This window comes from Loxodonta africana, chromosome 17 (genome assembly GCF_030014295.1).
Source record: "Loxodonta africana isolate mLoxAfr1 chromosome 17, mLoxAfr1.hap2, whole genome shotgun sequence".
NCBI classification, from domain to species: domain Eukaryota; kingdom Metazoa; phylum Chordata; class Mammalia; order Proboscidea; family Elephantidae; genus Loxodonta; species Loxodonta africana.
Window position 1 is genome coordinate 6,963,018 of NC_087358.1, and position 21,764 is coordinate 6,984,781.

The following is a 21,764-nucleotide window of genomic DNA, read 5'->3' on the forward strand; positions in this document are numbered from 1 at the left end:
TGAGGAGGGAATGAGGCGTTTCAGCTGCCCAGGCAGAGGAAGACTATGGGAGTGGGCTATCTATGGGTGGTGCTTCTCCAGGTTCTTTAAGCTAAAGCACCTGGGATCAAAGGAGAACGTGCATGCACCAGGAGAAGTGCAGGTACCAGGAGAAGGGAAAAAGAGGTCATAATGATCATTATCACCTTCTTTGCAGAAAGACAGACAATTAACAGAAAATATGTAATCAGACACTAAAAAGCACTGCCTACCCTGTGTAACTATGGAAACCTGGGACACAATTTCAACAGACCTGCTTCCCTGAGGAGCCCTGCCCTGCAGTAGTCAGTCTTCCCACCCTGGGCCAGGGTCCAGCGTCGGGGGACCCAGGCCCGGCAGCCCCGGCAGAGGGGCCTGCTCACCTCGGCAGTCCCTGAAGTCGGCGTGGCTCGGGGGGTGGTGCTTGCACAGCCGCTCCAGGACCTGCTTGTAGTGCATAAGTCGGTGCAGCGGCCGCAGCAGGAAGGTGTTGAGCGGCAAGTAACACACCTTCTGTAGCTCGAAGTCTCTGCAGAAGTTCTCCAGCCGCCGGGAGCCCTTGATCCCATTCTCTAGTCCCTCCAAAGCCTCATTGTGCTTCCACAGGTGAACGGCCAAGGGCTTAAGAGGGCAAAATATAAGACAGGGGAGGGAGAACTCCTGTTAAGCTGAATCGAAAATTCATCTGTTCAATCAAGCTTGGCTAAAGTGAAAATCACTTTAGGTTTTAGTATTTAAATTCTCAGAATGAAATGAAAAGCTCTATTAAAGTCATGAAAGTTTAAAATACATATGAATTATAAAATATGTGGTATGTATAAATAATAAGTATAAATGTACTCAGGACTTTGAACCAGTTCGAAACGGTTCAGCCATGGCTGATGGCAACAAGGGCAGTGTATGCATAGCAGCCAAAGGTCTTGCCCATCAGATTTTGTCTCAGTAGGAAACAGTGCTGCCCCGCTCAAAGATGGCAGCTGAAAGGAAACTTGCAGGACACTGGATTATCGATAAGACTGTGGAGAGTGACACACATACAAGGCAGCACAGTTGGTTGCCATCTTTGAGCAGGGCAGCACTGTTTCCTACTTGGGACAGAATCCAACAGGCAAGAGCGTAACAACCAAAGCTGCCCTTGTTTCTGTAAGCCACGACTGAACCAATATGAACTGGTTTGAAGCCCTGATATGTACTTTTAAACAGACTGGCAATACTGATGGAAGATATATGAACAGGAGCTCCTTAACGGCAGGGTCTGTGGTTTTCTTCTGTCATATTGTGATAAATAGACCGGAACCATTCAATAAACATTTATAGTAAAAACAGTGGGAACTGTCTCACCATTTTCTGTTAAACACACCCAATTTGCTCAATAACTGAGTATCTACTGTGAGTCACCTATTCTGCTAGATTTCCAGATGGGCGAGAATAAGACATGGTCCCTAATGTACTGGAGTAACAGTGGAGGCAGATACAGGGTACAAGTTTGATAACAGAGTATTAAGACAGTAATTAACCTTCCCTAGGCAGGTGGGGAAGAATTCCAAGGGAAGGGTCTTGATATCTGAGACTTCTCCAAAACAACAGTAGTTGTCTTCAAGTTTTACCCCATAATTACTCCCTGGGAGTACGTTAACTATTGTGTGTGCTGGTAATGTCCAAGTCTAGATTTCTAATCCAGACGATGGTCCTATACACCAGTGTAGCCGTATCTCTGCAACACCTTCAGTCACACACCCCATAAGCTCTTCAACTGCAGTGTGTCCAAACCCAAACCCAACACCTCCTGTCTCAACTGGGTCCACCTCATTTATTTTCTAACTTGGGGATTGAGGCCACCACCAACCAGTTACTCCAGACAAAACAACCTAGGGAACATCTCAGCTTCTTTCTTTTTTTGAATCCTCTACCAAGTCCTATCAATTCTATGTCCTAAAAATGTTGCATCTGTTCCCTTCCTGTCCTCATGCTCCCTGCCCTTGTTTTGGTCTTGCATCATGTCTCACTGTAACCATGTCTCCATTGGTGTCTCCACAGCCACTCTTTACCCTCCAATTTATCACGCTACCAAAAGGAACTTTCTAAAATGCGACTAAACACATGGCCTTCTTGGTTGGGATACCGTGAGAGCTTTCTACCACCTCAGGACAACCTCTAGAGTCTTTGGCAGGACACACTGGACCTTTTAGTATGGGATCCCTCCCATCTCTCACCACTCACCCACAGACCACACTGAACAACTTGCAATCCCTTGAACATGCCTGGTCTCCCACCCTGGAGCCTCTGAACATGAGTGACACTCCTCTGCTTAGGGACCCCCAGCCTGGCCTTAGTCCTTCCCACTCCCTCTGGACTAGCTCTGGGAGGCCTTTCTTGATACCCAGGGTGCGTCAGGGATGCTGTGCCTCCTGGACATCTGCTTGCCTCTGTCCACATTAGCCCTTACCACACAGTTTTCCCTGTTGGGCTTTTCATTTTGTAATAACGAAAGAGTCACCAAAAAACAAAAACAAAACCCGTTGCTGTGGAGTTGATTCTGACTCATATCAACCTACAGGTCAGAGTACAGCTCCCCCTTAGGGTTTCCAAAGAGCAGCTGGTAGATTGGAACTGCTGACCTTCTGGTTAGCAGCTGAGCTCTTAACCACTGTGCCACCAGGGCTCAGCAGGAAGCTGCAAAAAAGTGTACGGGGAGGTTCTGTAATTCCTTCGCCCAGCCTCATCCAATGTCTTACGTAACTATTAAAAAAAAAAACCTGTTTCCATTGAATCGATTCCAACTCATAGCAAGTAGCAAAACCAGGAAATTGGTACAAAGAAGAGCTTATTCAAATTTTTACCAGTTATACACGCATTCGTGTATGTGTGTATTTGTGTGTCTGCTATTTTAACACATGTATAGTCCCCTATTGGACTTTGAGAGAGAGCTTGTCGTGTTCTAGGCTATATCCTCGGGCCCGCATACACAGCAGGTGCTCAGTAAATGTTTGCTGAATGGATAAATAAGAAACGCATGCACTAAAGTAAAAGGAAGACCCTCAATGGGATGGACTGACACAGTGACTGCAATGATGGGCTTAAGCATAGCAACGACTGTGAGGATGGCACAGGACCAGGCAGTGTTTCATCTGTTGTACACAGGGTTGCTGTGAGTCGGAGTCAACCCGACGGCACCTAACAACAACAAGAAGTAAAGGCAGGCATCTTCAGGACTGACATGCCTGGAGAGGCGAATTCACTGTGGCTACAGCCCAGAGTAGAATGTAAAGGATTGGAGGAAAAGGTCTAGAAAGATTGTCTGGGGCTAGAATGTGAAGGAACAGCCTATCAGGCAGAAGGCTAGTGGTAGCAGACCACGCTCAGCACCTACAAAGGTGAGTAAGTGCACAGGTGAGTGGTGGGGGGTGTGGGGCAGGGAAGACATGGGAAGCTGGAGCTCACCCTAAACATTTTGGGCAAAAGTGCTAACTGGTGTTCTAAACCTCTAGAACCTTCTGCTGCTCACCTTCACACTTTTTAAAAATTCTTTAAAACCAACAATAACAAGCACAATTAAAAAAAAAAAAAAACAACTAATTTTTCAAAAATGCTGCAGTGGCTGTCAGAGAGCCGCCCCATTTCTTTTTATTTGGCTTGCACAGACCTTCCTGCTATGAATGCTTGTGGCATGGGCACAATAGCTAAAATGCCAGCGCAGCCAAGGGAGCTTACTGAATGCAAGGTGCTGACTTGCTAGACCGGAGTAAAATAACTCTCAGTGGAAAGTAGGTATATTTTTAGGAGGTCTTACATGTTAGGTAAAGGAGAGGAGGCTGGGTGCACACTGAATGTCAGTTCTCAGTGGGAAGGCAGAGCAGGAAGTCAACAAAGAGGCCAGAGAAGACAACCACAGACAGCAGGTCAGTGAACAGGAGAAGTCTGGGGACAAGACAAGGACAAATCTGTCCCAGTTGAGGGCAGGGAGGATGAGCTTTGCAGGGCTCCACCCTAAAGGCCCACGGTGGTACACAAGCTTCCTTGCAGGAAGCAAAGGCAGATGGGAGCCCTCCCCTGGGCAGGCTTATGATTTCAGAAAAAAAGAACACTATATGAAAAGATGGATTCCTGGTGGCACAGTGGTTAAGAGCACGGCTGCTAAACAAAAAAAATGTCAGCAGTTTGAATCTACCAGCCATTCCTTGGAAACTGTATGGAGCAGCTGAGAAAAGGTAAAAATCCAAAATGGGCTGAGAAAAAAAAAAACATGGGAAAAGCAGCCTCTAATGAGGAAAACGGAGTCCCTGGAACCATAGTGGCACAGTGGTTAAGAGCTACAGCTGCTAACCAAAAGGTTGGCAGTTCAAATCTACCAGGTGTTCCTTGGAAACCCTACGGTGGCAGTTCTACCCTGCTTTATAGGGTTGCTATGAGTCCAAAGTCAAACCACAACAGTCACATTTATTCTACGAGTGTCTTTTATGTAGTAGGTGCTCAGCTTTTACTAGACGGATGGATGGGTGGATGGATGGACAGATGGGTTGGTAGGTGGACGGATGGATGGATGGAGACAGATGGACTGAATGGTGGCTATCTGCCTTCCTTAGAGGGGGCCATTAGCTTGAAGAGAAGCTCTGGCCAGTTGGGATATAGGAAGATTGATTTAAAATATGAATATAGACATTTTTTATATTCAAAAGATAAACTGTATGAATTAAAAATCCTATATTAAAATAATTATCAATGGATTAAAATAAAATTCCAGATATAAGAGATGGGGCAGATTTTAAAAATGGGGGGGAATTCTGGCTTAATTTTCACTGACTTTTTGGGATATATTTTTACTCATTTATATCATTACAGATATTGTTGGATGGTAAAAAATATATTTGCCTTCTACCATTATTTGAAGTCCCAGAATTTACAGGGATTCTTATGTATCTCTGAATTCAGTCTTTCTGTCATGCTTACAAGACGCCAAAACAACTGACTGGAAGTGAAACGTTCAGTCAACCAATGTCTTGTCTACATAAAAAAAAAGTTCTGAACAATGTTTTCACAGAAAATACCTGTTGTTTTGGTCACAAGAGCTTTTGAAGCTAAAAAGTACCGAAAGTGCCTCTCCCAAAGGGACTAGGTTTCCCTTTACGCCTCCAGATAAAATTCTGGAGAAAAGGCTAGGAGAAGAGTTTACCTAACCGGCTATCCCTCTCCACTGCCCTTAGACGTAAATATTCCCATCAGGCAGTACGTGCCCACAGACAGGGGTCTCAGCCAAGGGTACCAGCAGCTCAGCCTTCTGTTCCCTGCTGAGCTGCTCCACTCAGTTACGGTCCAGCTCACCTTCATGCCCTGGATGTTCTTCAACATGACATCACCGATTCTTTGGTAATCTCCCTGGATGTGGGCATTGGAGCGGCCTTCCCTGAGAGCAAAGACAAAAAGTTGGAAACACAAAGCATTAGCAGTGAAAATGTTACTGGGAAAGCCCCTTGGCCCTGGAATGCAAAATATCAGTGTTTATGTTTTCCTTTTTACTTGCCTGTTAGCACCGGTGGCACAGTGGTTAAGAGCTTGGCTGCTAACCAAAAAGCCAGCAGTTAGAATCCACCAGCCACTCCTTGGAAACCCTAGAGGCAGTTCTACTCTGTCCTATAGGGTCGCTATGAACTGGGATTGACTCAACGGCAATGGGTTTTTTTTTTGTTACCCCTCCCTGGAAGTCTTTTGTACTCCTCTGGGTGTCAGAGAATGCTAGCCCCGTGAAAAGAGTTGGAAATCACCCCACTTATTCTCCAAAGAATTCCACTGTGCTTTGAATGAGACAAGGAAGAGCTACTTTCTGGTCATCGTAATTTGGTCTCATTTTATATTAACTTTTTTCTCCCATCCACACTGGGATGATTTGCGCATCATTATAACAGCATGGAGATCCCCTGCAATAACTGGCTAATGGAACTCTGATCCTGGTGGAGGGTCCCTGACAGAGCACTCCGATGAAGCAAGACTCGCAGCTCCCAAATCAAGCCTTCTGCTTCCAAGAGCCATTGCCCTGAAGCAAAGAGCTGTCTGGGAAGTCCATGAGAGGAGGAAAATATAACTATGAAAGTGCAGAAGGCCACCTTCTGGTGGGAATGGAGAAAATGGATGAAGTAGAAGGTAGGATGTGTGTCTCAGGTACAAAGAGGGACACGGAGGGGAGGGACCAGCACCTTCCCCAGATACGCCACACAGCAGGTGGGAAAGCCGTGGACACTTTGCCATTTCTTATGGCTCATGCTTTTAGCTGATAATCCAGGGGCTGAACCACCAGAGAGAAAAATAACATCAGTTAAGAGTAGCAAATACTTATGGAGAACTTTCTACGCACCAGACATTGTGCCGGAGCACATTATTACAGGTTGATTTGCATCTCCCAAAAAGATATGTTCAAGCCCTAACCTCTGGCACGTGCAGATGTGAACTTCTTTAGAAGCAGAGTTTTCGCAGGTGTGATTAGTTAAGATGAGGTCATGTTGGATTAGGGCGAGCCCTCCTCCAATATGATAGATGCGCTTACAAAAAGAACAAAAGAGACACACAACACCGGGAAGACAGCCAAGTGACCATGGAGGCAGGGACTGGAGTGATGATGCATCGACAAGCCAACAAATGCCAAGGAGTGCAGGCCATCTCCAGAAGCTAGGAAGAGGTGGGGAAGGATTCCACCCAGACTCTCACAGGAAGACGGCCCTGCTGACACCTTGATTTTGGATTTCTAGTTTCCAGAACTGTAAGAGAATACATGTCTGTTGCTTTAGCTACCCAGTTTGTGGTACTTTGTTAAGCAACCCCAGGACGCTAACACACACATTATATGTATTAAATAAAAAACAGCCCTGATGGCCCAGTGGTTAAGCATTTGGCTGATAACTGAAAGGTCAGAGGTTTGAACCCACCAGCAGCAACACAGGAAAAGACCCAGTGATCTTCTCCCATTGAGATTACAGCCTAGATCTTAAAAGCTTGTGAGTGGCCATCTAAGATACTCCACTGGTCCCACCCTGTCTGGAACAAGGGAGAACAAAGAAAACCAAAGACACAAGGGAAAGACTACTCCAAAGGACTAACTCACTAAAAAAAGGACTAATGGACCACAACTATCACAGCCTCCACCAGATTGAGTCCAGCACAACTAGCTGGTGCCCGGCTACCACCACTGACTGCTCTGACAGGGATCACAATAGAGGGTCCTAGACAGAGCTGGAGAAAAATGTAGAACAAAATTCTAACACACACACCCCCAAACTTACTGGTCTGACAGAGACTGGAAAAACCCTGGGAGTATGGCCCCCGGACACCCTTTTAACTCAGTACTGAAGTCACTCCTGAGGTTCACCCTTCAGCCAAATATTAGACAAGCCCATAAAACAAACAATGATAAATGTAGCTCAACCATGTACGTGAGACTAAATGGGTACGCCTGCCCAGGGGCAAGGACGAGAAGGTAGGAGGGGACAGGAAAGCTGGCAACGGGGAACCCAAGGTCAAAAAGGGGAAAGTGTTGACATGTCATGGGGTTGGCAACCAATGCCACAAAACAATGTGTGTATTAATTGTTTAATGAGAAATTAACTTGCTCTGTAAACCTTCATCTAAAGCACTATTTAAAAAAAAAAAAAATTACAGCCTAGAAAACCCTATGGGGCAGTCCTACTCTGTCCTACAGGGTTGCTATGAGTCAGAATAGACTTGATGACACACAATGACAGACTTCAAGTCAGAAGCGAGAGGTGCTCAGAGTGGAATAAACCAGGATTCACACCCCATAGAAGCAACAGCGAATAGCCCTCCAGCGCAGAGAGAATGATTTCCATCTCAACTGCAGCAGCACTGAGCGCTCAGCGTCCTCCTGACTAAGGACTCAAACTCACATTCTTCAGGGACCTGGAGATGCAGGGAGAGGGCAGGAGAATGTACAGTCTTAATCTAGCAAGCCCAGGGGGTGGGAAAAGCAGGTCGGTTAGAAGCCAGGGGCTGTCTCCTTACTTGGCTCATGGTTTCACATACCAGAGAACGAACGGGACGCTATTTATGTTACTGGTTCCAACTATGCATACGGTGTAAATGACATTACAGAGGAGACTGAGCGCCCGCAGGCCCAACAGGTAAATAAACATGTCTCTGAAATAGAAGAGCATCGACTATACTCCAGCCTAGTCCTCTACATGGCTGCTTTCTTCAACTTCCTCCATCCTCCTTTACCCTTCGGCAGAATTCCTCAATCCTTCCGCTGCTTCTTCGTTGTCAAATGGAACTTGTTGGCCTATTGCCTTAATTACCACTCATGCTTCAACTTATTAAAATATGGGGTCATCCTCCTCACTGTTGTCGTTGAGCTGATTTTGACTCATGGTGACCTTGCGTGACAGAGTAGAACTGTCGCCTAGGGTTTTCTAGGCTGTAATCTGTACGGGGGCAGGTTGCCGGGTCTTTTCTCCTCTGGAGCCACCGAGTGGGTTTGAATCACCAACCTTTCAGTTAGCTGCTGAGTCCTTAACCGATGCGCAATTGGGGCTCCTTATTCTCCTCACTACTCCCCTGAAGCCCCGTTGGCGCAGTGGTTAAGAGCTTGGTTGGTAACCAAAAGGCTGACACAGTTTGAATCTACCAGCTGCCCCCTTTGAAACCCTATAGGGCAGTTCTACTCTGTCCTATAAGAACACTATGAGCCGGAATTGACGGCAACAGGTTTGGGTTTTTTGGGTACTTCCTCCCAGAGATGATTCTGAGGAGCGCTACCATTAACCTCTTAATCACCTAAACCATTGATTGAATACTACTTTTTATTCTAACCAACCTCTCACAGGTGGCCAGTGTCACTCTCTCCAGATTCCGACTTCTTTTCAGGTCATTTCTTCAGTCTTCTTTGCCAATGCCTCCCTGTCGTGCCACTTTTCAGATGTCTATGTCCTTCAGAAATCCATCGGTGGTTATCTTCTCACTCAATACTTCTTGCTAGGCACTCCCATCTATTCCCCATGGTTTCAATTTATGATGCCGATTCTATCCCTAAATGTTCTTTGTAGCTAGGTACCCAGGTACCGTATTTTTTATACCTTCCAGAGGGCTCTATATGAATGACCCCACAGGTCTCTCAAACTCAAAATGTTCCAGAGTTAATTATCTTGTTTTCAAAACACAATCTGCCTCTAAAATACATAGAAAACTTCAACAACTCAACAAAAATAAGACAAACAATTCAATCAAAAAAGAGGGCAAAGGACATGAACAGACACTTCACCAAAGAGAACATTCAGGTGGCCAACAAACACATGAAGAGATACTCGCAATCATCAGCCAGTCCACCCATGGCTGTTGAGTTGATTCTGGCTCACAGTGACCCCCTGGTGTTCCCGAGGCTGCAGTTTTTATGGGGACAGACTGCTGCATCTTTCTCCAGTGACGTGGCTGGTAGGTTCAAACCACCGACCTTTCAGTAAGCAGCCAAGTGCTTTAACCACTGCACCACCAGGGCTCCTTTTTTGCCATTAGATGCAAATCAAAACTACAAAGAGATACAATCTTACTCCTGCAAAAAATGGCACTAAAAAAGAAAACAACAAATGCTGGTAAGGTTGTGGGGAAACTGGAACTCTTATACACCGCTGGTGGGATTGTAAAATAGTACAACTACTATGGAGAATGGTATGGCACGTCCTCAAAAAGCTAGAAATAGAAATACCTTATGATCCAGCAATCCCACGCCTAGGTATATATCCTAGATATATAAGAACAGTGACACAAATAGACATATGCACACCTGTGTTCATTGCAGCATTATTCATAACAGCAAAAAGATGCAATAACCTGAGTGCCCATCAACAAATAAATGGATAAACAAATTATGGTACAAATATACAGCGGAACATTAAACAATGATATTAAGAATAATGATGAGTCTGTGAAACATCTTAAATGTGGATCAATCCAGGCAACCTTATGTTGAGTGAAATAAGTCAAACACAAAAGCACAAGTATTATATGATATCACTTTTATAAAAAGTCAAGAATAGGTTAACACACAGGAAGCAGTGCTCTTTGATGGTTACCAAGGATGGGAGGAGAAGGGAGGGGGAGTCACTTACTAGATAGAAGACACATGTTAACTCCAGTGAAGAGAAAGGCAATATACAATACGGGGGAAGTCAGCACAACCTGACCAAGATACACAGACACTGACAGGTACCAAGAATAAAGGTCAACTACAGTAAAAGCTATAACATACATAATTTTGCAGCAAAAAAAAAAAAAATAGTAATACGCAAAAAATATGTGAGTGGTTACATAGATATGTATGCTATATGGGTGTGGGGAGGCGTGTGGGAGTACATGCTTGTGCATATACGGGGATATTTGTGTGGCTTCAGAAAGCAAATTATTATAATAAAATGTGCAAAGACCTGGAGATAGAAAAACAAAAGAGAAGAACATACTCTGCATTTCTCAAGTTGAAAGAACTGAATAAAAAATTCAAGCCTCGAGTTACAATATTGAAGGACTCTTTGGGAAAAATACTGAATAACGCAGGAAGCATCAAAAGAAGATGGAGGGAATACAGGGTCACCATACCAAAAAGAACTGGTTGACATTCGACCATTTCAAGAGGTAGCATATGATCAGCAACTGAAGTTACTGAAGGAAGAAGTCCAAGCTGCACTCAAGGCACTGGAGAAAAACAAGGCTCCAGGAAGGGACAGAATACTAACTGAGATCTTTCAACAAATGGATCTACCATCCATGCCAAGAAATTTGGAAGACAGCTCCTGGCCAACAACTGGGAGAGGTCCGTATCTGTGCCCACTCCAAAGAAAGGCTATCGAACAGAAGGAGGAAATTATTGAACAATATCATTAATATCACATGCAAGTAAAATCTTGGTGAAGACAATTCAGTATACCAACAGGGAACTGCCAGAAATTCAAGCTGGATTCAGAAGAGGACGAGGAACCAGGGATATCACTGCTGATGTCAGATGGATCCTGGCTGAAAGCAGGGAATATCAGAAAGATGTTTATCTGTGTTTTATCGACTATGCGAAGACATCTGACTGTGTGGATCATAACAAGTTATGGATAACATTGCAAAGAAGGGAATTCCAGAACATTTAATTGTGCTCATGAGGAACCTGTACATAGATCAAGAGGCAGTTGTTCGAACAGAATGATGGGATACTGCATGGTTTAAAGTCAGCAAAGGTGTGTGTCAGAGTTGTATCCTTTCACCATACCTATTCAATCTGTACACTGAGCAAATAATTGGAGAAGCTGGACTATATGAAGAAGGATGTGGCATCAGGATTGGAGGAAGACTCATTAACAACCTGCGTTACGCAAATGACACAACCTTGCTTTCGAAATCGAAGAAGACTTAAACACTTACTGATGAAGATCAAAGACGACAGCCTTCAGGATGGATTACACTTCAACATAAAGAAAACAAAAATCCTCACAACTGGACCAATAAGCATCATGGTAAATGGAGAAAATACTGACATTATCAAGGGTTTCATTTTACTGGGATCCATAATCAACGCCCACGGAAGCAGCAGTCAAGAACTCAAATGACATATTGCATTGGGCAAATTGGCTGCAAAAGATCTCTTTAAAGTGTTAAAAAGCAAAGAGGTCACTTAAAGGACTAAGGTGCACCTGTTCCAAACCATGCTAATTCTGAATCACCTCATAGGCATCTTAAAGCTGGACCATGAACAAGGAAGACTGAAGAAGAATTGATGCTTTGAATTACTGTGTCGGCAAAGAGTACTGAATATACCATGGACTTCCAGAAGAAGAAATAAAACTGTCAGAATGCTCCTTAGAAGCAAGGATGAGAAGGACATCATGCTTGGTAAAGTGGAGGGTTAGCGAAAAAGAGGAAGACCCTCAACAAGATGGATCGACACAGTGGCTGCAACAATGGGCTCAAACATAGCAATGACTGTGAGGATGGTGCAGGACCAGCCAGTGTGTTTTCATTGTACATACAGGGTCACTGTGAGTCAGAACCGACTCTATAGCACCTAACAACATGTATATACATGTTTGCATGTACTGCATATATATTCATATATACAATAAGGCACATGGGGGCACAGTTAGGGATACTCCCTAGACATATTCAAACACCTCGTGGGATTGATGTACTAGGTTTGAACATTCAGGACCATAGTCTTGTGGGACAAGTAGGTCAATTGGCGTAACTTAGTTCATAAAGATAATGTTCTACGTCCTAGTTTGGTGATTAGCTTCTAGGGTCTTAAAAGCTTGTAAGCAGCCATCTAAGATACAACCATTGGTCTCTTTCCATCTGGGGCAAAGGAGAGTGAAGGATACTAAAGACTCAAGAAAGAAAGTAGTCCACAGAACTAATGGCCCAGAGTCTCTTCTAGCCTGAGACCAGATGAACTAGACAGTGCCTGGTTACTACCGCCAACCATTCTGACCAGGGACACAACAGAAGGTCCTGATTAAAATGGGAGAAAAGTGTAGAACGAAACTCAAATTCATAAAGAAGACCAGACTTACTGGACTGATGGAAAGTAGCAGAGCCCCTGAGACTACTGCCCTAAGATACCCTTCTAACCTGGAATCGAAGCCACTCCCAGAGGTCACCTTTCAGCCAAATAATAGACTGGCCTATAAAATAAACAATAACTCCCATGAGGAAAGTGCTCCTTTCAACTATCAACTATACGAGACCAAATGTTCAACATTTACCCACAAGCAAAGATGAGAAGGCAAGGAGGGGCAGGGAAACTTGATGGATGGAAATGGGGCAGGCAGGGTGGAAATGGGGAGAGTACCAATAGATTGCAGAATTATAACCAATGTCAGGGAACAATTATGTATGAATTGTTGAATGGCAATCTAATTTCCTGGGTAAATTTTCATCTAAAACACAATAACCACCACCCCCCCACCAAAAAAAAAAAAAAAAAAAAACCCAAAACACAACAATGCTCTTCCTACATTTTCTTTCTTAACGATGTAACTCTTCCATCCGGTCTCCCAAGCTAGAAACCTTGGTTATCCTCCACCTGTCCCTCCCCTCATCCCTCTGATCAAATTCTCCCCCAAATGGGGTGCCTGGGGAATGCTCAAGCACCTGACCTGTACCCACGCACACCCTCCTCTGCCCACTGCTAATTACTATGTATTATTCCATCACTGCAGGTTGAGGTATCTCTGGATTGTTGGCAAATGGTTACTGACCAAATCACTATTAAGCAGTTAGTTTATCAGCTGGATATTTTGCTGACCCTCATGTGTGACATGGAGCTCTTGGGTGGTGCAAAGGTTAACATGCTCAGCTGCTAACCAAAATGTTGGAGCCCATCCAGAGCACCTCGAAAGAAAAGACTGCCGATCTACTTCTGAAAGATCAAAGCCACTGAAAACCCTATGGAGCGAAGTTCTCCTCTGACACGTAGGGGGTCACCATGAGCTGGAGTCACCGTGATGGAATATGTGACTGGGTTTGGTAGGAAATTTACAGGTTGCTTTTCCAAGGACGGACCCTGGTGTTACAGTGGTTAAGAGTTTGGCTGCTAACCAAAAGTCTGGCAGTTCAAATCCACCAGCTGCTCCTTGGAAGTCCTATGGGGATAGTTCTACTCTGTCCTATAGGGTCACTATGAGTTGGAATCGACCTCATGGCAACAGGTTTGGTTTTCCGGTCTTCCAAGGACACACCTGGAGCAGAAAGTGAATTAAGGTAATCGAGAACTCAAGACTGAAAAGGATGTGTTCTGCCATTTAGAACCAGCCACCCCATGACACTGTCAACACTACACAAGGCTCTTTTCAGAGCTAGAAAGTTTTCTCCTCTCCCCACTGTCCTTGCATGCCTGAACGAAGCAGATCTTCACTTCAAAGGAAGACCCAGCTACTGAGACACAGTGGCCTGATTTGAGCTAAATACCACAGGTCAATAAAAGGAGGTGATATAAGGCTGATTTGTGGGTAAGCAGCTATTATCTAAGGAGCCCTGGTGGCACAGTGGTTAAAGTGATCAGCTGCTAACTGACCACCAGCACTTCGCAGGAGAAAGATGCAGCAGTCTGCTTCTGTAGAGATTTCTAGCCTTGGAAACCCAGTGCGGTCCCTATGAGTTGGAATCAACTCGACGGCAGCGGGCTTTGCTTTTACCTATTATCTAGGAGCCCCGGTGGCATAACAGCTGAGTGCTTCGCTGCCAACCTAAAGGCCAGTAGTTTGAACCCGCCAGCAGCTCCATGTAAGAAAGACCTAGTGATCTGCTCCCATAAAGATTACAGCCTTGGAAACCTCATGGGGAAGTTCTACTCTGTCACTGGACTCGCGATGAGTCCGAATCCACCCGATGGCAAACGACAACAGCAACACGAACATTATCAAGGAGCCCTGGTGGTACAATGGTTAAGCATGTGGCTGCCAACCTATAGGATGGTGGTTTGAACCCACCCAGCAGCTCCGCAGGAGAAAGACTTGATCTGCTTCCGTAAAGGTTACAGCCTAGAAAACCCCATGAGGCAGTTCTACTGTGTCGCCAGAGGTCGCTATGAGTCAGAATTGACTCGACAGCACCCAACAACAACAGCTATTACCTGGAACTTAAATAACTGACCCCCAAATTTTCAATTGGGCAAGCCATTTGATAACGCATAGAAAGGTCTTTAGTTCAAATGATATAGACATTTAATCGAAAACATTCTGGATTGGGTAGGCAAGGGAAGAAACGGGGGACAGCTCCAGCTTCTGTTATTAATAACCACTTCCATCCTCTCAGGGGCAACAGCCTTGGCCAGGACAAACTAAGCTGCTGGGGTGGAGGGAGCAGGGAGTGGCAGTGGAAACCAAACTCCACTCACTGCTCTGCCTTTATTCTCCTGCCAAGCATTTATTTAAAGAAACTACTGATGTCAAAACCCCAAACTCCAGGGACAGTCTTCCCTCCGTCTGCTGGCTATCAGAGCCCTATCTGTTTCTCTAAGTATTCAGCATCTTTAGTTTCATTTTAGAAGCCATTCTGGGGTGGGAGCATCGGTCCCTTGTGTAGTGAGGAAGACAGCAGTATCAATACAGCTCAGGGGTCGTTGGCTGGAGGTGACGTGTGCACACAGGCTACAGGCCTGTATGTGCAGTTACTACAAGAGTGCTGACCGTCTGCCCCCTGCTCCTGTCCCCCTCCCCACCCCAGGTTGACCAGCAAGTCCTGGGGGGACAAGGTTCCAGACACGAAGACCATGTGTTAAGTCCGTGGGCCTGGGGACAAACACAGAACTCTGCCGCCTCGCATAGCACTGCCCTGGTGTTTCTCCAAGTGTCACTGCTTCCAGGTCTAAAATCCAAGGTGTTTGCTTTATTATGAACAGTTAAAAGGTCATTTTATTATAAAGAACACACACACGATAATCACAACTCATCCAGAACACATCCTCCGGACGTTAATCTCACAAGAAAAGCGTCCTCGTTCGGAAGGCTGGGCCACATATTTGTAGTCTGGGTAATTACCACATGGCAGTAAAGATGGAAATTCTTCTGACAATCTCACTTAGGAAAGCCACGAAAAGTCTACGAAGCACCCCCCCACCCCACACCAATCCTAAATTCTTCACGCACCATTATTAATTTACTCCCGGGAGCAAATACGCATCATCTCAGTGAAGAATTGAAAACACACACACACACACACACACGATCATAAATTTTCAAGTCTTGTGTAACGGTCAGTAACTCACTAGCAGACTGACTGAGGGACAGGAGGGAAAAGAGATGAGAACAACTATGACTTCTCAGTGAGGTGAGGCCACAACAGGACATATGCTGTTTGCCTGAGTCCTGCCCTTCGGAGAAGCAGAGGAGCCTTTGCACCTGTGGGCTTGGCCTCTGGCTGCCAGGTAACACTTCCATAGGCTGTGGTTGCAGGCGGGGCAAAGTCAACTTGGATAAACCAACACTTAGCCTTCCCATTCGTATCCCCAACCTCAGGGTCAATGTCAAATCCATCTGGAACCCTAAAAGAAACCCAGTTCACAGTGTTCTGATGACCTCGTTGGCAATAAAACCCCCCAATGATCCCATAAAGTATTACGAGCCCTAGAATATGGTCCCCCTCTGGGGGAGAGTATTTCTAGACAGCAGTAGGTTACGCCCGGCTGCTGCAGTGTCTGAGAAGATTCGTTACAGGGAAAGTTAGGCAGCGATAACCCCCTGGGCTTTGCACGTTGCCCAGAGGAAGTCCAAGTGTATTAAACTCTCAGCCTTCTCCTCCCGACAAAGCGAAGACTTATTTCATTAAGATTAAAACACAAAAGCAAACTACACAGCCTGGGGTGAGAGGGCCTATCTGGCTCTTTCACCCTGAGACCATATACAGTAAAACCTGCAAAAGCCGGAACCTGTGTAAGGCAGAAACCAGTCAGAGAAGGAAAACACAAGTATTTTCCAGTAGTGTAGAGTCACAGAAAAGTGGTAAGACTTCACCCTGTCAAAGGCGGAAAACTCTTGAGACCAGGAAAACACAAGGCATTCTCATAGAGTTCTGGCTCTCACAGGTTTCACTGTAGTTAACTTTTGAAGCCTCAGAGTTCTCATTTGCAAAACAAATTTCATGTCCTTATACTTATTAAGGAGCCCTGGTGTCACGATGGTTGAGCACTTGACTGCTAACCAAAAGGCTGGCAGTTCAAACCCATCCAACAGCTCCGTGGGAGAAATACCTGGCAGTGTGCTCCTGTAAAGGTTACAGCCTAGGAAACCCTATGGGGCAGTTCTACTCTATCACATGCGGTTGCTATGAGTCAGAATCAACTCGATACCGAACAACAACAACGACATCATCACTATTCCCTGGGGTTCATATGATTCTAAATAATAAAAAAAAGTATGTAATTATGTGTGTTTGCGTGTCTACTAGACGCCTGGTGGTGCAGTGGTTAAGAGCTTGGCTGCTAACCAAAAGGTCGACGGTTTGGATCCACTGGCCGCTCCTTGGAAACCCTGCAGGGGAGTTTTACTCTGTTGCGTAGGGTCGCCACGAGTCAGAATCGACTGGATGGCGATGGGTTTAGTTTTGGGGGGTTTGTGTGTCTATGTGAGTAAGAGGATAATGTGCAAATAAGCACGTGGGTAGAGACAAATCCTACATCAATATTCAGGGCGGGGAAGATGGCTGGGTTAAAAAGGAAATGCATTAGCCAGGGGATCATGTAATACATATGATTTCTGTATCTTGAAACCCACGGAGAAGAAAATCCTACTCATTGTGGCACCGATTCACATCCACACATCTTGAGAAGACGTTTGTGCCCACTGCACCCTAAATGGTGGGGGACACTCGGTGTTTCTCTCTGACAGCATTGTTGTTGTCAGGTACTGTGGAGTTGATTTCGACTCACAGCAACCCCATGTGACAGAGTAAAACTGCCCCACAGGGTTTTCTAGGCTGTAATCTTTACGGGAACAGATTACCAGGTCTTTCTTCCACAGAGCAGCTAGTGGGTTCGAACCGCCAACGTTTGGGTTAGCAGTCAAACACTTAACTGTTGCATCTCACCAGCATATGGGTAGCTTATACATCCTGTCCATCACCACCAGCAGAACACAGATGCCTTGGGTTTTAAGCCACTAAAACCAAAACCAAGCCCATTGCTGTTGAGTTGATTCTGACTCATAGAGACTCTACAGCACAGAGTAGAACTGCCTCATAGGGTTTCCAGGCAGTGGCTGGTGGATTCGAACTGCTGACCTTTTGGTTAGCAGCCCAGCTCTTAACCACTGAGCTACCAGGGCTCCTTAAGCCACTCTAGTGTCCGTCAATTACACTATTAGGTTGCTTAAAGCTATTGCTTTTCTTCTGAGGTTTATATCAGGGCCGGTTTAATAAGAGGGAGCAAAAGTTACACGCCACTCAAGGGCAGGTTTGATAGCACTCAGATGAGAGCTGAAGTCGTCATCCGAGTTCAGCCCTGTTGTTAAAGGGGCGTGGGCTAAAATGCAGCAGAAAAGACAAGCCATTTCACACTCTGCAGTGACCTGGAGAGGGCGCTCTCTCAAGTGCTTTCTAACTGACACTCAGCTACAATTCACGTAATTGGAAAGTCTTTTCATTTTTCTAAGGAAAGCAGCTTGCACAGCGGGCTTTATAGGCAGGAATCAGACAGAAAATCCAAGAAAAGATTAGTTTCCAGCTATGCTTGAGAACATGCAATTATTTCTTTTACTCACGCTTTCAAAGGAAACAATCATCAACAACCATCGTCCCTGTAAACCCTGGCTGGACAATGAAGTCTGCCCAGGGCAGACTATAACCCAGAGAAATCACAGTGACTTTGAAGGGTCTTTCTTGACTTCAAAATCCTACCCAGCCACCCACCTACCAGCAAACACATGAGATTTTCCCTCACGGTGCATCCACAACGCGTATCTTGTCTTAACCTTCCTTCCAATTTCCATTTTGTTTTTTTCCAAGATGTTTTTCTGGGAAGAAGCCCGCACTGCCTGAACTCTAATGTATTTTGCTGTGTTTTGTTTTAAAGCAATGGTTTTTAATCCCTATTTGTGCTTTGTTTTTAAAACGAGCAAAAACCTTTCTCAAACAGAAGCTTTTACTGGAGAGCAGCAGAGCCGATGTGGCTGAAGCCAGGAGTGGAGGGCTCGGAGCACTGCAGCGGCCTCAGGCTTTCAGAAGACAACGACTTCAGCGACTCCCGAGTTCTCAGAGAGTGGACGGTGGAGGACACGATGGCTGGGGGAAAACTGTACCCACCTGCTTCTCTCCACGGCAGAGTTCCTTCCCTTCTGTGCTTCTAGAACTGTGCTGTGCAATACAGTTTCCGTGCGTGGATACGTAAATTCTATTACTTAAAACTGAATAAAATGTAAAAATTCAGCTCCTCTGTTACTCGAGTCACACATGGCGGTTATTTGTTGTTAGCTGTCATCAAGTCAGCTCTGACTCATGGTGACCCCACACACAAGACAACAAAACGTTGCCCCGTCCTGGACTGTCTTTGCGATCATTGGTATGCTCAAATCCATTGTTGCGGCCACCGTGTTTTTTGAGTGCCTTCAGACCTATGGGGCTCAAATTCCAGCCTGTAGCTGACAATGTTCTGTTGTGATCCACAGGGTTTTCACTGATTAAATTTTGGAAGGTAATCACCGGGTCTGTCTTCCTTCCTAGTCTGGAAGCTCTGCTGAAACCTGTCCACCACGGGTGACCCTGCTGGTATTTGAAATACCAGTGCCACAGCTTCCAGCATCGCAGCAACACGAGAGCCACCACAGCACGACCCAGTGACAAGTGGCTAGTTACTACTACCCTGGATGGCACAGACATGGAACAGTGTCTTCCCTGCAGCGATAACGAATGGAGAGAACCAAAGAACATGGACACTTGGCAGTTCCCCCGCCTGCCCTGGTTCCTAGGCTCCAGGGAAGGGAAGAAATGGGGCGTAGATCTACGTAACCTCAAATAGAACAACTTCCGGCAAGGCACTTGCCGTTTCAGAGCCTCAATTTCCATGGAGGGAACGGTGACGATAACTCAACAAGGCGGCTTTAACTGTCAACTGCACAATTAAGGAAGAATACTTTAAAAGGTGCAGTAGAAATGCAAGATGCTATACTGTACGCATACTGCTGATCTTAAAGACATAATTAAAAAGAAAATCATCTCTATAATAACCTGGTGGTGCCATGGTTTAAGTGCTCGGCTGCTAACTGAAAGTTGGTGGCTTGAACCCAACCAGTGACTCCCTGGGAAGAAAGACCTTGCAATCTGATTACAGCCTAGGAAACCCTAGGGACAGTTCTACTGTGTCACTTGGGGTTGCTGAGCCCCTAACAACAACAGAATATCTACCATGATTTCTGTTCTGGGTAAGATGTCACATACCCACTGACGTCCTGAGAAAAAATAGAACAGGGCCCTCAAACTCCCCACTGCCCTCCCTCTTCAAGGGACTCCCCTTTTAACTCTGTCTCTGTTTCCGGCAGCCTCCTTGCCTCCGCAGAGCAGACAGAAGGTCTAACTAGAATGTAAGCCCTAGGAGAGCAGGAATTGCTGCCTGTCTTATTGACTGGACACTGAGAAGACTGCTCCATACATAGCTTTTGTTGTTAGCTGCTGTTGAATTGGCCCTGAACGCATGGCAAATCCGTGCACCATGGGATCGGACTGTTGTAACCCCTAGGGTTTTCACTGGCTGATTTTTGGAGATTACCAGACCGTTCTTCCTAGTCTCTTAGTCTGGAGGCTCCCTGAAACCTGTCAAGCAACCAAGTAACACGCAAGCTTCCATTAAGGATGGGTGGTGGCTGCCCATGAAGTGCACTGGCCAGGAATTGAACCTGAGTCTCCCACGTAGAAGGCAAGAATTCTACCACTGAACCATTGCTGCCCCCTCAACACATAGTAGGGATGCAGTTTATTTGCTGAACAAATGAAAGGAGATCCTGGCCAATTTTTCTGACATAAGGATTTGCACTGAGCTTGCAGCTTTCCTGGTGAACAAAAACAAATGCAGAAAACCTGGTCTCTTCCGTTGGCTGATACTATGTATAAGGAAGGGTTTTATCTCTCCGTGCGGGACAAGATCTAGGGCCAGGAGGGCAGCTGCACAGTTTTGGTGGGGAGGGTTTTTAGCTACTATGTGTGAGAGCTGCCTCGTCCTAGAAACTGTGCTAAGCGCTTTATAGGTATGCCTCATTTAATCTTCACGTCTACCTTATTAGTGGGGCTGGGAGGTGCCAGTGGCTGACTGATTGATTTAGCAGTTTTATTTCATTTAAAAAATTATCATACAATAAACTTGACTTTGGGGAGGGACAGAGTTTTATGAATTTTAACACAAGTATAGATTCCTGTAACCAATCCCCAAATCAGACTACAGGATAGTTCCATCACCCCAAAAACTCCTTTATGCTGGCATCTTACAGTTATTTTATTTTCTAAATTAACATACAGTAAAATTGACTTTATTTTGTATACGATCCTGTGAGTTTTAGCACATGTATAGAACACACGTAGAGATCCATGTATCCACCAAAATTAGTAGCATACAGAAAAGTTCTAAAATAAAAAACAACTTCCTAGTGTTACCCTGTGGTGTGATTAATTACTTTTGTGTGTGGCCTTTCTAGCCATGGTCTTATGACTCCCATCCAGTTGATTGGGTAAGAAAACCAAACCCACTGCCATCGAGTCAATCTCAACTCATAGTGACCCTATAGGACAGAGTCGAACTGCCCCATAGAGTTTCCAAGCAGCGCCTGATAAATTCAAACTGCCTGCTGACCCTTTGTTTAGCAGACACAGCTCTTAACCACTACGCCACCAGGGTTTCTGGTGATTGGGTGGGGCTATGCAAATAAGATAACTGTGGCCCACAGAGGACATTGGTCGGTTTCACCTTAAAAGAGAGCCAATTCCGGAGGAGAGCCCACTACCACCAAAGGAGAGACCCTCAGGAGACAGTGCAGTGGGCTTCCCAGCCCATAGAGCGAGAAAGCTGAGTGCCTTTGGGCAGAGACTGAGGGCCAGGGAGAAGTAAGTGTATGCCTGACTCACGAATTTGGGACTTGCCAGTCTCCACAACCTCGTAAGCCACTTTTTTTTTACATGGTTCATGAGTTCTGTGAGACATTCCATTGAATTAGGGAACCTTTAATCTGGAGGGAGAGTGAGGAGGGGAGAAGGAGTAGGTGATGTCAAAGATGATGGAGCGGGGCAGCAGCTTGGACAAG

At 45.4% G+C, this 21,764-nt stretch overlaps 1 protein-coding gene across 3 annotated transcripts in view; it reads right to left on the bottom strand.

Annotated features, from left to right (window-relative positions):
* Positions 1–21,764, bottom strand: part of FARP1 (FERM, ARH/RhoGEF and pleckstrin domain protein 1) — a 381,868-nt gene that overhangs the window by 41,912 nt on the left and 318,192 nt on the right. For all 3 annotated transcript variants that reach the window (XR_010318171.1, XM_064269973.1, XM_064269972.1), the window contains exons 17-18: positions 5,338–5,419; positions 402–639 (exon numbers count right to left, since the gene is read on the bottom strand). Coding sequence is in view for 2 of the 3 variants with exons in the window: in XM_064269973.1 (XP_064126043.1) it covers positions 402–639; positions 5,338–5,419 (320 nt within the window). In the remaining variant the exon portion in view is untranslated. The remainder of the gene's footprint in view (positions 1–401; positions 640–5,337; positions 5,420–21,764) is intronic.